The following is a 15,253-nucleotide window of genomic DNA, read 5'->3' on the forward strand; positions in this document are numbered from 1 at the left end:
TATACACCTTCAATGAACCTGTACCTTCCCATAATGATTCTTGGGCAGCTTAGGACTGCAGTGCCCCATGCTTGTAAAATTGCTTATATTATCACAGGCTATAATCAAGATTGACCTATCCAACGGTATGACAACGGTATGACAACGGTATGACCCAAACACTCCATGAAAACATACTCTTGACTCAGTATGACAAAGCAGCCCTGATTTTTCTTGATCTCATGTAATTTTCCTATTAATTTCAGAATTATATCCTTATCGGAACGGTGGGGTAGCCTAATGGTTAATGTGTTAGATTGTCTCACAAAGACCCGGGTTCAATTTTCTACATGAATACTGACTGACTGACTGAGTTTGGTTTTACGCCGCTTTTAGCAATATTCCAGCAACATCACGGCGGGGGACACCAGAAATGGGATTCACACATTGTACCCATGTGGGGATTCGAACCCGGGTCTTCGGCGTGACGAGCCATGTCAACGCTTTAACCACTAGGCTACCCCACCGCCCCCTACATGAATACAATGTGTGAAGCCCATTTCTGGTGTCCCCTGCCATGATACTGCTGGAATATTGCTAAATGGGGTGTAAAACCCAACTTACTCCTTTTCATTGCTTTTTTCTGGAGAAATTACTCTAGACTTGCCAAAGTAGGAAAGACTTTGTGCACATTATGAAATATTTGTTATTCAGATTCTTCAATAGTGACAAGCAGTAACACTATTAGCATAAAATAAGACAGGATATATTTCTTGCAAAAATCATTCCAATATGAAACAGATGTAATTTGGTAGACAAGCATACAAAGATACTCATACATGTAGCACTTAGGGCACGTTTACCAGAGGAGTGATACAAATAAATTACAAGACACACGCTTGTGTTAGAACAGCTGACATTATACAGCACAATTTCAGCAATTTCAGAGAACAGAAACGCTCCATGTGTCTTCTGGTTTCCTCCAAGATGGTTATCACACCCAAGCAGGGAACAGATTTCTTTCAAGTATGCCATTATGATTTCAACCATAAATTGGACACTAATATACCAGAAACTTCAAACCTTATCCGGTTTTGTGCAAACACACCAACCAGGGCCCCTTTCCTCAAAGCGATCATAGTGCTACGACTGTCGTAAGTCTATGTTAAAGTATGGGAGTTACGATCACCTTAGCGCCATGATCGTTTTGTGGAACGGGCCCAGATGGCTACTCATTTTCTTCTTCAGAACTCACATCAAAACATAATACAGATCCAGACTTGATGATAATGTCTAGTATGTTCTGAAATATTTACATAGTGTTCTGTAGTCCAATGGGGTTTCCTTGTAATGAAGGCTGTTTTTTCAACAAACCCTTGAGAAGGCTCTTTGGCTTGAAAGCTGTGCCAATTTGGTTTAGTTACAAAAATGTCTGCCTTGCACACCCAGTAAACAACTAGTATCCACATTCAATCTTTCCCTTGACATTTAACGCTCAATCTGGCATGTCAAATTCACTGTACTTATCCTTAATTAGATCCTGAAGTTTATGTGCAGATTTCACAAACATTCCCGCGAGCCAAACACCAAGTAATACCTATTATAATTAATTTCTCAAACTACATCACCACCTATTTTAAAATAACTCTAACACAAAAAGATAAAGCGATTAGACATGTTCAAACTTTAAAGTTTGACAAGAGGAAGTAAAAACTTTTCAAAAGCTGTTAGCTCCTGCAGACTAAGGGTAAATAGCGTGTGTACCTTCACGCCTACTTTGGGAAATCAGCTCATGTCATTCAAATATCCCCATTTCCTCTAATTGGTATATGTCCCACATGCTCCGACACATGCTTCAACACATGCTTTTCATCTCGGGTCACTGTAAACTCTAACAGCTTGGAGACCTGGGTGTGGTCCTCACTGGTACAAACTATATGTATTGTCATTAATACCTAGGGTGGTCAGTAGATGGGACAGGCAGGGAATTCTTAGTCCCCCTTGGGAAATTTGTACCGTCCTTCTCTAGGGACATGTACCATCCTTTGGGGACATGTACCGTCCTAAAGGAAATTGTGCCATCCTTCTTTGGGGACACATATAATCAGTCCTTGATGAATTTGTACCATCCTTCTTTGCGGACATGTAGAGTCCTTAGTGAATTTGTACCATCCTTCTTAAGGGACATGTACCATCCCTCTTTGGGGGCATGTACCATCCTAAAGGAATTGCCTTCATTCTTTGCGGACATGTCTTAGGGAATTTGTACTGTTCCTCTCCGGAAATAGTACCGGTAATTCTTCCAGAGGAATGTATATTTATTTGGAAATGCATTGTCCTCCTTCAGGATTTATAGAAATCTGCCTCTGGAATCAAACATGTCATCAAGTGTGACCACCCAATCTCCAATATATCTCCAGTGACATATCCTAACCTGGTGTGGTGTGGGGGACATTGGGGTAGCCCAGTTGTTAAAGTGTTCATTTGTGCTAATGACCCAGGTTTAATTCCCTACATGGGTACCATGTCTGAAGCCATTATCTGGTGTCCTCTACCATGATACAGTACTGGGATAATGCTAAATTCAAAATAAAACCTCACCTCACTCACTCAATTGACTCCTCACATGAGGAACCAGTACGAAAACTGAGACTTTTTCCATGTTTCAACTTAAAATGGAATCTGGTTTGAATATTTAGAGAGATAACCTTATAAAAGTTTCATTTTACATTTCTCTTAGTAGCAGTTAAAACCACATTGAACTATTTAACTCTTGAGGGAATGTATTTACATTGGTTCTGTTAAAAGCATGTTTCCTTCCTACTCTGTCCGTCCACAGGAACATCTCAGGACCTGGCGTTCAGGGAATTTTCTTTCATGTTCCATTTGAGAAATAGTGCCCAGGTTTCCATACTATTTACCTAACCCATATTTTCAAACAAAGGAGAAAAGAATGTTCTGTGAGTTTCCGCTGTGAAAATAATCATGGATTCTAAAGTATTTACTCTAACAATGGAGCCACAGCAGGAATGGGGAAAATAAGGAATGGTTTATTTTAAAACAATCTCACTATCATGACAACTCTTTAAAACAGGTGGATGCAACATGGATTAAACATCAGAGTTATTCTTGGACCAAAAACATTATGTATGCAAATTACTACACTACACAGCTGAATAGAAACAAGGGCATATCTACATAGGTTTAGACAGCAAGCTCTTTATGAATCATGAAGAATACTTATTGTCTGAAAGTGTGGATGTGCTGCTCCCAAACAGTGAGCGAGTATGGTTTTACGCCGCTTTTAGCAATATTCCACCTATATCATGGCGGGTGACACCAGAAATGGGCTTCACACATTATACCCATGTGGGGAATCGAACCCGGGTCTACGGTGCGATGAGCGAATGCTTTGACAACTAGGCTAACACACCGCCCCTGAAATAAATTGAAAGAATCAGGTGCTGTTTAATTATATTAAGTAGCATGTATCTTCCTGTTTTACTGTCAGTGAGTTAAGTTAACCAGATAAAAACAATAGCTTGATTTTCGCATGTGTGGTTGAACAATATAGCAACAGCTTTATGTGTTAAGAAAACCCAAAGTTGCTTGGACTCAAACTCATGACTTGGCAGATCGTAAGGGACATAACTCTGCACATCACTGATGATTGCAAGCACCTGCTGGAGCTATATACTGGTTCAACTTAGAGTTCATCAACTCTTTCATTACAAAATAAACTTCTCTTCTCTAAAACTGCCTCATGTTGACATAGTTGAATAGACATGGCTATGCCTGTTGGGTTTTTTTCTTTCATCTAGATACTTTTGAGAAAATACATATATTCTACAGTCATGGTATATGGCTAACGCTGGTCAGTCACACAAGATTGAGATACGAGGGTAACCGGATATGTCTGATAACAATACAAGCTCATACATCACCTTCAGAGGTTGAAATGCAAAATGTTTGTGAAAACCTACTGAGAATTCTTCAGTAAAGGCAGGACTTCTATTACATATGATGAATGAGAGCTGGTCACTTGCAGCCAATCAAAACCTCACCCCTCACAAGAGACACATTAATCCAAATGACAGTCTGTACAGGAGGTTTGGTGACTGTTAGAAGAGCTGAATAATATTTCATATATTTGTCATTCTATTAAATCTATTATAACATAATTTATGTTTTACTGAATGCTGATTTCATAATTTCATATTCTTAATAAATCTATTAATACATACACCTAATTTGTCATCCTGATTCTTTTTAAGTCCTACAAGTATGAAATGCAAATATTCCATTCTTGGTGCAAGAAGATTAGAACAGCTACATTAAGACTTACATTCATAACACCTAAAATTACAATAAGCTGGGATATTCTCTGAATAAAGCAAAGATCAAAAAGATCAATAGCCTCAAAAATACTGCATCAGGTCAAAGGTGGGTAGAAGAATTCAAATCAACATTTCAGCCTTTTATCTTGAAATTTAGGTATCAGTAAATTATCTTTTTGTTGTCTTTATGCCGTTCCATTGTTCACTGACCCATAGGAGGAATGCATGTGGCCCCATCCAGACCCCAGGAAACAGAACCATGTGGGCTCCCTGTGGTCAATCTGTTTGGTCAGTCAGGATAATTGGGCAAACTAAGCTGTCAGTCTAACCACAACAGATGATCATCACGCAGATAGCCAGACCACTCTCCTGATATCCAGAATAAATACAACTAGCCATAGAACAGATGGATTTGGGAGAGGCAGTGTTATATATGCATACTAATAAAAATAAAACAAAATGTCCCAAAGACAGTTGACATTTTTGGTGATTTCTGATACCAATAAAACATACTTATCTGTTTTCATCACACAAATGTCAAAATTCTAATCCTTCATTACTGATGGTTGTGGTTCATATCTTTGGGTTGGTGCCAATTTCAAAATCAGTTATTTGACAGACCTCTATCAGTTAAGTTAAAATGTTCTACTATTGTTCAACAATCTCATACATCTTAATAGTAACAACAATCTGGTAGTTTGTGGATACAAGTTTTACCACGTTGTGAAACAATGTTCAGCTATACAATATCTTTTCCCATTTATTCAATGTGTAATAACAATTCATCATGTTTATAGCCCAATAAACAAACCCAATAACATCCAGTGCTTGTCAAGCTTCTAAGCATTAACAACACAACCTATTGTTTATGTTGCTACTTAGTTTTCTTGCTGAGCATCTTAAAGTTCATATGCACTTTTATCACACATTAACAAAAGAAAAATATCAACGCTGATATCTTATCAATAAAAAAAGTTTCAAAGTGTAAAATAATTTCTTTCAAGTAAATTTTTACCAGTTGAATAGCTTTTCCAGACCCATTTCTGATGTAAAATGCATGGGCAGATTAACATCTCGCTCATATACAACAATCTACCTTTATCACACTACTAAAAAGTCTACCACAAATCCCTTAAATAAATAAGCACTTTTTAAAACACATATAAGCACTATAATCACCACATGCAACTTAAGTAAATACAGAATTCAGAACTTTCTATGGGTGGGTCCACTAAAGGGAAGAAAGATGTTTTCAACAGCCATAAATAGCCTTTTGAAAATAAAACTTTAAAGATTTTCACAGCCATTTTTAAATACTTTAACACTTATTGTTTTACATTTACCAGCTTTCCTGGCTTTAACTCTTCTCAACTATTTGTGTCTGTCTTACCACAGAGCTGGTGTAGTTAACAAGGAATTCACCACAAATGTACATTCTGTGTGGTTACAAACATATCTCCTGTAACTTCTCTACTACTATCCTTTTCTCCGTTTTAAGTGCAATACTATATAAATACTTGAAGAATATTTGTGTGAAAAAAAGTTTTCTTCCACTGGAGTTGGAAGCGGTATACCCTGTTGTTACGCCCATCTCTTTACCCCAGAACTTCAACAGGGTCAGGCAATGAAAACATACTGGGGCTTGGAAGAATTCCTGACGTACACCAACTTTCCTTTAAAACCTGCCTGAACTTGCTCCCAACACAGTCGCTATTCGTTAGCAGTATTTTTCGCCATCTGAGGTTTTTTTTAAAGTAACTCTTTAAATGGAGCAGCTGTTAGGCTGTCTGGCACAAAAGTCCTATAAAGTTGATGAAAAATGATTGATTATATTTTAATTCCATATATATGAGAGTCTAATTCCATATATATGACAAATTGATATGTTTAATGTGCTAGTTCAGATAGAGAAACTATAATATAGGAAAGAATTGGGAGTTCTTCTCTGTCTTTGTGTAGTATATATTCAGGGTAACAGTAGAAAGTAAATGTAAGCAACATAATTAGAAGCTCTTGATAATGAATTTTGTCTCATGGTATGATCCATCAGATTATCCATATAGTTCAAGAAATATCTCCGTAAATTAACAGTTCTGAAAAAAAGGAATAAATATAATTTCTGACTGGACTCTTAATTACATAATTTCCAGATACTGTATACATTAGATGTCATACAATGTGTTTACGATGGTACAATTTATAGAAAACCTAATCAACTTTGTAGATATAGCAATATTCTGCACCAAGCTACGCACCATGCTCCAAATACCTAAAAGGGTGGCCTCACATACCAACCTGCATGTACAGCATGTGCAAACAGTTTCCACAGAAAACATCCATGTAAAAATACTTAGGGATACCAAAAAAATACATTCCCCGAAAAGGAGTCCAGGCTGTCTAGATCTGCCTAAATCAACCCATTAAAGATTCCGGATCAACTGAGAAGACTTTTATCATTTGTAATGGGTAAAGGCATTTGAGCCTGTCCACTTAATTGTGCACATCGTGAGGAAGTTAAGATGGGGGACCGGCCGCCTTGTCGTCTGCCAGGTAAATCCGTACTTACACACAATGAAATGCCTGCCTGGACCTTGTCTACAGCCAGGCCTAGCCTCTGGGCTTTTTATACCAGCGTTTGACCCCAGCTGATACCAAGCAATATTGGCCTTTAAGAGAAGGAAGGGGGGAACACAGGGGAAGGGGTACTTATGTTTAACATGACTGGAAATTAGGTAGCACTTTGAATGGTGTAAATACATACCACTGCTTGAATTGAAACCCGGATCTCTGTTTTCAACAATTTGGAGAGGGAATGTAATGATGCTTCTACACATAGAATAAATTAATTATTACACTGCTATTGAAATATTAATGCATTAATCACACAGGCATTAATCCTTATAACCAAGATATAACTTAACCCATAAGCACATATAATTTCAAATAGAATAAAAAAATATTCAGATACAAAACTTCATGTCAGTAGAACCCGTGAAGGTCCGAGTTAGAATATTGATCTTCAGTAACCCAAGCTTGTCGTAGAAGCGACTAACGGGATCGGGTGGTCAGGCTGGCTGACTTGGTTGACACATGTCATCAGTTCCCAATTCAACAGATCGATGCTCATGCTGTTCATCACTGGATTGTCTGGTTCAGACTCGATTATTTACAGACTGCCGCCATATAGCTGGAATATTGCTGAGTGCTGCGTAAAACTAAACTCACTCACTCACTCATGTCAGTAGAAAATCAGTAAAGTCATACCATAAGAATGACTTGTTCATATATAGTTGAGGTTCTGTGAGTTCTATAGCCAGTCTTTGATAAAACATAAGTTTGTAAAGATAAACTGACGGAGAATTCGCATAAATCATAAATAAAAACTCCAATTTCCAAGGACGGATGTGCATGGGAAATCAATAAAATTCTTGAGATATTTTTCATAATTTACCACATTTTTCAAAATTAAACATGAACAGATGACAAAGTATAAGAGGACCTTGTCATATCCCTAGTGTAAAAACTTACAATGAACAAATCAACAGACTAAATTATAATCAGAGTAAGGATTCTAGGATTCCCCCTAACTTGAACCTTCATTTAGGCCTAAACTGTCCATTTAGCAGTATTTGCACATGTTCTACATGTGCATGAGTGTTGTGCATGACCCTATGTAAGAGCACACTTGGCTGTTCTGCGTGGAGATGTTCGGAGGCGTAAGGCTCACCCTCTCATAGCTCAGTGCAGAAAATATTGCTATCCCTAGAATAAAGTTGATCATCTTATCTTCACAGTGTACTATCACATACACATCTTCAAGCACATCACCTCTCATGTGTACTAAAGCTGGAAGAGTCCAATCAGAAATTATAATATTTTCTGCTCTTCACACAACTGCACTTACAATTTATGGAGGCATTTGTCGGCATGGAAGTAACAGATAAACAGATGGGACACACCATGACTCAAAATTCATGCACTAAATCTGCTTCTTCATGATATTCATGATGTAAATGAACAATTTCACATTGGCCCTAACATAACACATAAAGTGATCATGTCTATAGAAAGGCCTTAATTTATGGAGATCCTATTCGAAGGCCAGACAAAGGCCTTAGTGTGGTATTGAGCTGGTTGGATGGTCTCACAACAGACACAAAAACCACCAGCTTAGTGAGAATCAAATTAACTCTGCCATGAAAACACCAACATTAGTATCGAAAGATAGGGAATTATCTCTTACAAAAACATATTCGGAAACTTTGAAACATTCACTCCACTGATGGTTCCATGCTACATAATGCTTTCCTCCCATGAGCGATGGGGCAGCCTACAGGACTCTCTGACAAACCCACGATTCAAACTAGGTAATATTAAACCTCGGTCCTTCCTCAGCATGTTTAAAACCAGCCAAGCATGAAACTGACAATTTAGTCAGCTGACTGCATGGAGATGTACCAGATTTTACCACATACTTAGCATACTCGAATTCAAATTTCCATACATTTTAGTCAATTTACATCCAATGATGGCACCAGTAACAGTTGATGGGTGTATTAAATAAAATGTCACCGCTTACTGAGATATGCAGAGGTCAGACAATTTCACATGGTGCTCGAGAGAGGTGGTATTTCTCACCTATACCATATCACAACTTTTTATCATGTGTTTCCGATCTCACTTAAGTTTAAAACAGGGTTGGTAATTTGTTTTAAACAACGCTTTTTCTGGAGAACTAAATGGTTTTTGATACATAGTTTCATCTGTGCTCTCCTTTGGTCGTAAAAGTGAGAGGTACTGAGAAGAATGTCAGTCAGCAACTTAAATAAGGTCTGTCACGTAACCGGAACCAAATATATCACTGTTAAAGGCCTTATATATGACTTACACAGACTCTGATATTCACTGTTTTATGGTTACTGTAGACCACTGACAGTGTTAGGGGTATCTTTCATGGACTGAGATACTGCTGTTATAGAAAACATTAACGTCAGTTTCTATATACAAGGTGGTGGGGTAGCCTAGTGGTTAAAGTGTTCACTTATCATGCCAAAGACTTGGGTTCAATTCCCCACTTGTACATTGTGTGAAGCCCATTTCTGGACTACCCCCACCATGATATAGCTGGAATATTGCTAAAAGTGGCATAAAACTACTCACTCACTATAGATGTAAATGACAAGAAAAGAACAGTGGGGTTTTCAACATCAAGTGAGTGAGTGAGTATGGTTTTACGCCGCTTTTAGCAATATTCCAGCAATATCACAGCAATATCACGGCGGGGGACACCAGAAATGGGTTTCACATATTGTACCCATGTGGGGAATCGAACACGGGTCTTTAGCGTGACGAGCCAACGCTTTAACCACTAGGCTACCCCACCGCCCCTTTCAACATCAAGAACTTCAGCTTTTTTTAAACAAAATGCCGAGTAAGCTAAAAGAGTGAAACAATGATAACAGGGTATGCAAGGTCAGAGGACTAGGATTGGGAGTTGGGGTGGCACAAGGTGAAGGTTGAACGAACTGTATAAGGAGGGGTATGATAATGGATCAAGATGTTCTTAAGTTTATGGTGAACTTAAATAAGTCAGAGGTCGGTTTGTACACTTATGAGACATCATGGTGACAGCGAACACTAGACCAGACATTGTTCCTATCTTGAGAATCAAGTCCAGACAGAGAGTCCCCCATGAAACACCCCGACCAGTAAGGAGACCAACCAATCTATAGAAATATACTGAAAACCAAATCTAAAGCCACTTGCCAAAACTTAAACAGTTGAAAATCCTATGTAACGCAATCAGTAATAACTGCTGCAGAAACTTACAATTAGACAGAGCAAACCAGTGGGTTATAGCATGAGCAATTCAAAGCATCAGTTACACACATAAACTAAAGTAACCAGACATCATTCAAAATTAACGCAGTCCAGGAATGAGTGAGTGAGCATGGTTTTACGCTGATTTTAGCAATATTCCAACAATATCATGGTGGGGGACACCAGAAATGGGCTTCACACATTGTACCCATGTGGGGAATCGAACCTGGGTCTTTGGCAGGACGAGCAAACGCTTTAACCACTCGCCTACCCAACTGCCCCAGGGAGTCCAGGAAACCTTGCCTTATTATCTTAAATTTCATAACACTCAAAAAGGTGATCTTTGAACATTTGGGTTATGACAAGCCCATGACAGCTGACTTCAGTTCAAACATATACTTTTCTCATTTTAGTATGATCATATGACAAGCAAGATGGTGAGTCATTTGGGTTTCAATGAAACTTTTGAAACAGCCTACCAATATCAGGGTTAGGGACACAAGAATTGGCTTCAGAGATGTTAATTACCCCTGTGTGGAATCAAACAAAAGCTTTGACATGATAGGCAAACGCTTTAACCACAAGGCTAACCACAGTCCACAAACCCATATAGCTGGTAACATCATATGAATCCTGCAGTAATAAGCTGAGCTAGTTTGTTACATCGAGGCCTGAAAGCAGTAGCCCGACAATGCAACACCGAGTGCAGCGTAAGCCGCTGGCGCAGCAGGTAGCATCTGCGCTCCCCCCCTTTACCCCAGACGGTTAAATAAACAGTATGCACAGCATGGGTAGATACTGCATAGCACTCAGACTTAGCTGTTAACTGAAAAATGTAGGCCACAGGTAGGCAGACAAAAACTACCTGTCACAGTCTGTCCTTAAGTAGACAAGGGCCACTGCACTAAAAGCATTATGTCTACAAACTTTGTTGCTTTTCAGTCAACAGGCATTTTGATGTGGTGTACGAGAATATATACACCAGTTTCATGTGGATAAATTTTCATAACTGTCTGTATTACCTAAAAATTCTCCCATTAAGTTAACAGGCATGTCGATATGGTGTATGAGAATATATACACCAGTTTCATGTGGATAAATTTTCATAACTGTCTGTATTACCTAAAAACTCTCCCATTAAGTTAACAGGCATGTCGATATGGGGTATGAGAATATATACACCAGTTTCATGTGGATAAATTTTCACCACTGTCTGAATTACCTAAAAACTCTACCTTTCAATTAACAGGCTTGTCAGAATGGTGTATTAGAATATATATACCACAGTTTAATATGGATTTCTTTCACATTGTCTGCATTACCTAAAAACTCTACCTTTCAATAAACAGGCATGTTTGATAATATATATACCAGGTTCATATGGGTAATCTCTCACACTGGCTGTGGTACCTATACTTTCTTGAAGTTTCTTCTAAACCTGTTATACTAGAACAGTCACAGAAATTGCTGAACATACATTATTCTTCTCCTCCTCAGTAAAAAAAGGTCTCCTGGTACCCCTGGCAATAGCCAAATAGTGTCTCACTTTTTAACATATGGGTTATCGTGTGAGAGATACGAAATGTACTACCCAGGATCTATGGAATCCTTACGAAATAAATCCCTCCTGACTCACTAAATTCCCCAAAAGAGGCAAAAGATTAAAAATGTAATAGATTGTTCTCTATCATCAAACCTATCTTGAATTAAAACTATTTGTATTTCCAAAATATTATTCTAATAAACAGGACGCTTATGAGGAAACCAGTTCCAAGCACACATGGAAATGTCTACTTCAGGCTTAGATTTCATAAGTATTTCTTTGTACAATGTTCTGACACTTTCGTCAACACTGTGAACACTTCTTACAGGAGTGAAATAACAAAATAGTTTCACCCACCAAACAGGGTTCTAAGACAGGTTCTAAAATTGTCAGAATAGGCCAAGTTCAATCGGCTAAAAGTCACCCTTTGACAAGGACATGAAACTGTTGACTCAACAATTCACAAAAAGTTGCTTTGACAACTCCTTGTTTTGAGTGCAATCTTTTTGTGTTGTCCTTAAGGAAAAACTGACATGTCTGCCATGAAATAAATAACTTGGAATTTACAAATGACTTTTTGTTACGGTATTTACAGGTTATTGTATCAAGCATACCCACTGTTGCATGTATAGTTTAATATATATTATTATAGCTTCTTTGTATCTTTACCAGAACTACTACAAGACACTGCTGTGTGATCATGTCAAGTAGTTTTCCATGATATCACTCAGTCACAAATGAACAAATACCTTTAAACTGGAGGAGATTGTGTTTATTCATGTGTTCCCCGATTCCTGGTCAAATAGTTTCAGATATTCTGAAGACGTGAATGTTATTAATAAAGATCTTTGGACCATAGCCCGGTGTACTGAAGGAACATTCCGCAATGAATTAAACTGTATTGTTGAAGGGAACGGCCATATACACATGAGCGATTCTCTCGTCTAACAGCAGTAGGCATAAGCCTGTCTGCTTGCCCAGTGAATTTCCTTGCTGTCAAAACGAAGTTGTTAGCAAGTAACGCTGCTCTGGGGAGGTTTGTAACATTTACCGGGGCGTATGAAATCATCAGAAATACTTAAACTTTCTTCGAAATCTAACCACGAAGTACAGATCTAAAGTGTTTAAACTGCGATTAACCCCTCGAGATGTTGTGGCACTGGGGTAAGGTGACTGACTTGACAGGCAGTCAAATAGCAGACGTAACACTGTCGTCTGCAACACTACCTCCATGAATACGTATATCACCCATAAGTGGGGCAACCCTTATTTACAGACAGCGTTTATCTATAAGGTAGTTTTTCAGCCACAGTCATATAATTCACCATCTTAAACACTAACTACCTCCACCTGTGACAGTGCGTTACAGCGAGGGAGGGGACAGTAGTTAGTATACATGTGTCGTCTGTCAACCGAGCAACGACTGTCCTAGATTCGTCTGTCTGTATACAGACACGAAAGGGGCATTGGGCATGTATAGATGGGTTCAAATAAACATTAAACTTACCTGAGAAAACATTGTCGCCTTGACCGAGAGACAATGGTACTAACCCCATCCACATCACACTCCAAAAAATAGCCCTGGAAAGAAAGAGACTTTTAGTGCACTTTTCACGATATAATCCACACGAAAAGTTGGTTAAATATCCACGAATGATTCCAAAATACCTTAGAAGCATTTTGCCGGGTTTGAAGGAAACGCGCACATGCAAACGCCTTGACGTTTCCGCATATAGGTATATCCCTTGCTCTCTGCAACACCCCTTCTCCCTCCGAACCTCACCGACTGCAATCAGCACGTGTGAAAGCGATTGCTTGGACGAGTCGACTAGCTGACCTCATGGGGGTGGCGGGTCACGCCGTCTGACGTAAGCCTAAAATAAACAGTTAGCTGTTCGGCAGTCGGCTACCCCAGGATCATTCATAGAAGTGTCTGCTACTGCCTTAGACTCGACTCGTCTTATAGTCGAACATTCACGGACTGTCGTGACTGCTTCAGCACCGCTCTACCTAGTTCTCCCCGGTCTGCACGTGAGTCGGGATGATTTGACGTTTAGAGACGACGTTTGAAGAACCGCTAGAACATGTCTCAATTTGATCGTGCTGAGATCAACTTGTGAAGTAACGCAGCTCTCTAGTGCAAACCGCTCTGTACCTTGTTCTATAAATTAATCAGTGTAAACAGCACATATCTTAAAGCGCAGTAAGTTTATTATCCAATTTTGCAGCGCGGGTGTCGGGGCGACTTGCCCTGGTTTCCGAGTTTAGCTTATTAAACTGAACTAATAGCTAGCAGGTAGACGAATGAAATCAGCCTAGAGGCACGTACTCCCGACATTGTACACCCAATAGCAAATACCAATAGTGTATGTTTCGTTTGACATGCTGATTTTACGCTTTCAATAAAAAGTGGAAATTTCCTTTAGCACCTAAAGGCTTGCGATATAGCTTCATTGTGAAAACAGAATAATTCATGGATTGTGTAAATTCCCAGGCTGTGATTGACCTGGAAGTTATTTTAGTACGTGCACCAGTATATTACTCTCATCCTTTAATGAATATGAAAGGGGAAGGTATGCTCCACTCTTCCAGTCTTGCTAGGGCTGTAGGCGTTGTAATACGACCACACGCGAACCTTGGTCATTGTCTCTGTATAATATGAGCAATTCTAACCACCAGGTTAATATGAATTATAAATTTTATGTTTTATAAACATAAATCAGTTTGAAAATTGGCCAAACTTAGACCCATTTTATTCAAGATTTTGTTTACCGTTATCGTTTTCCCACTGCCCAACGTGCAAGCACCTCTTCATTCTTACATTGGTCAGTAGACGGAGCCTAGTTTGAACGCAACTGATTTCGCTGGCGTTATTTGAGGTATGAGAACAATTCTCTCAGGTTTTACACACAAAATATATTTGTGAGCTATATACACGTGCTAAACGTCCTGCCAGTAAAAAATGTGTTGAAAGAAATCAGATGCATGGACTGATCCTCATTTCAGAGAACAAAATGTATAGAATGTTTACCAACTGTGTGATGTGTGTGGATGGTGTGTAGGAGTAAAGGAAGGATACTTTTTGTCTTTTTTCTTTTCTTTTGTGATTGTTGTAGTCGTTTGGGGGGAGAGGAGGGGGAGGCTGGAGGTAGCCTTGTTGTCAGGGCTGCCTGAATGCACGAACCACCCTCTGGCATTGTCGTTACCAAGCTCTATGTATCTTGCATGTGTCGATGGGGGTAGGCGTGAGTGTGGGGTGGGCGTGAGTGTAGGGGTGGAGGTATCCTAAGCTGATGCCCCCTGCTGACATTGACATAGACGTCACCTAGCTGGTTCCCCCGTCATCGATCCCACATCTCGAGTCACCGGCCCGCTCCCCTCAGGAAATTCTTACAACCCCCTACATATGGACATCAAAACACAATAGCTTTCCATGCTGGAGTCGATTAAAATATCCATGCTTGTTGTACTTCCGACAGAATGCGAACTGACTGGGTCAGCGTAGGTCTGAGACGGGGGACGAGTTTGGCGCCGGTGAATTTATATAGTGAGTGAGTGAGTTAATACTTAGCGT

General features: G+C 39.2%; 1 protein-coding gene across 1 annotated transcript in view; it reads right to left on the bottom strand.

Annotated features, from left to right (window-relative positions):
• Positions 1–13,763, bottom strand: part of LOC124272396 (collagen alpha-1(I) chain-like) — a 116,746-nt gene extending 102,983 nt beyond the window's left edge. Inside the window, 2 exon segments of the mRNA XM_046707563.1 lie at positions 13,187–13,260; positions 13,348–13,763. Coding sequence (XP_046563519.1) covers positions 13,187–13,260; positions 13,348–13,358 — 85 coding nt within the window. The 5' untranslated portion in view covers positions 13,359–13,763.
• Positions 13,764–15,253: the final 1,490 nt, after the last annotated feature.

The sequence above is a fragment of the Haliotis rubra genome, unplaced genomic scaffold, assembly GCF_003918875.1.
Source record: "Haliotis rubra isolate DU_JTF1 unplaced genomic scaffold, ASM391887v1 Scf17, whole genome shotgun sequence".
In the NCBI taxonomy this organism is placed as follows: Eukaryota; Metazoa; Mollusca; class Gastropoda; order Lepetellida; family Haliotidae; genus Haliotis; species Haliotis rubra.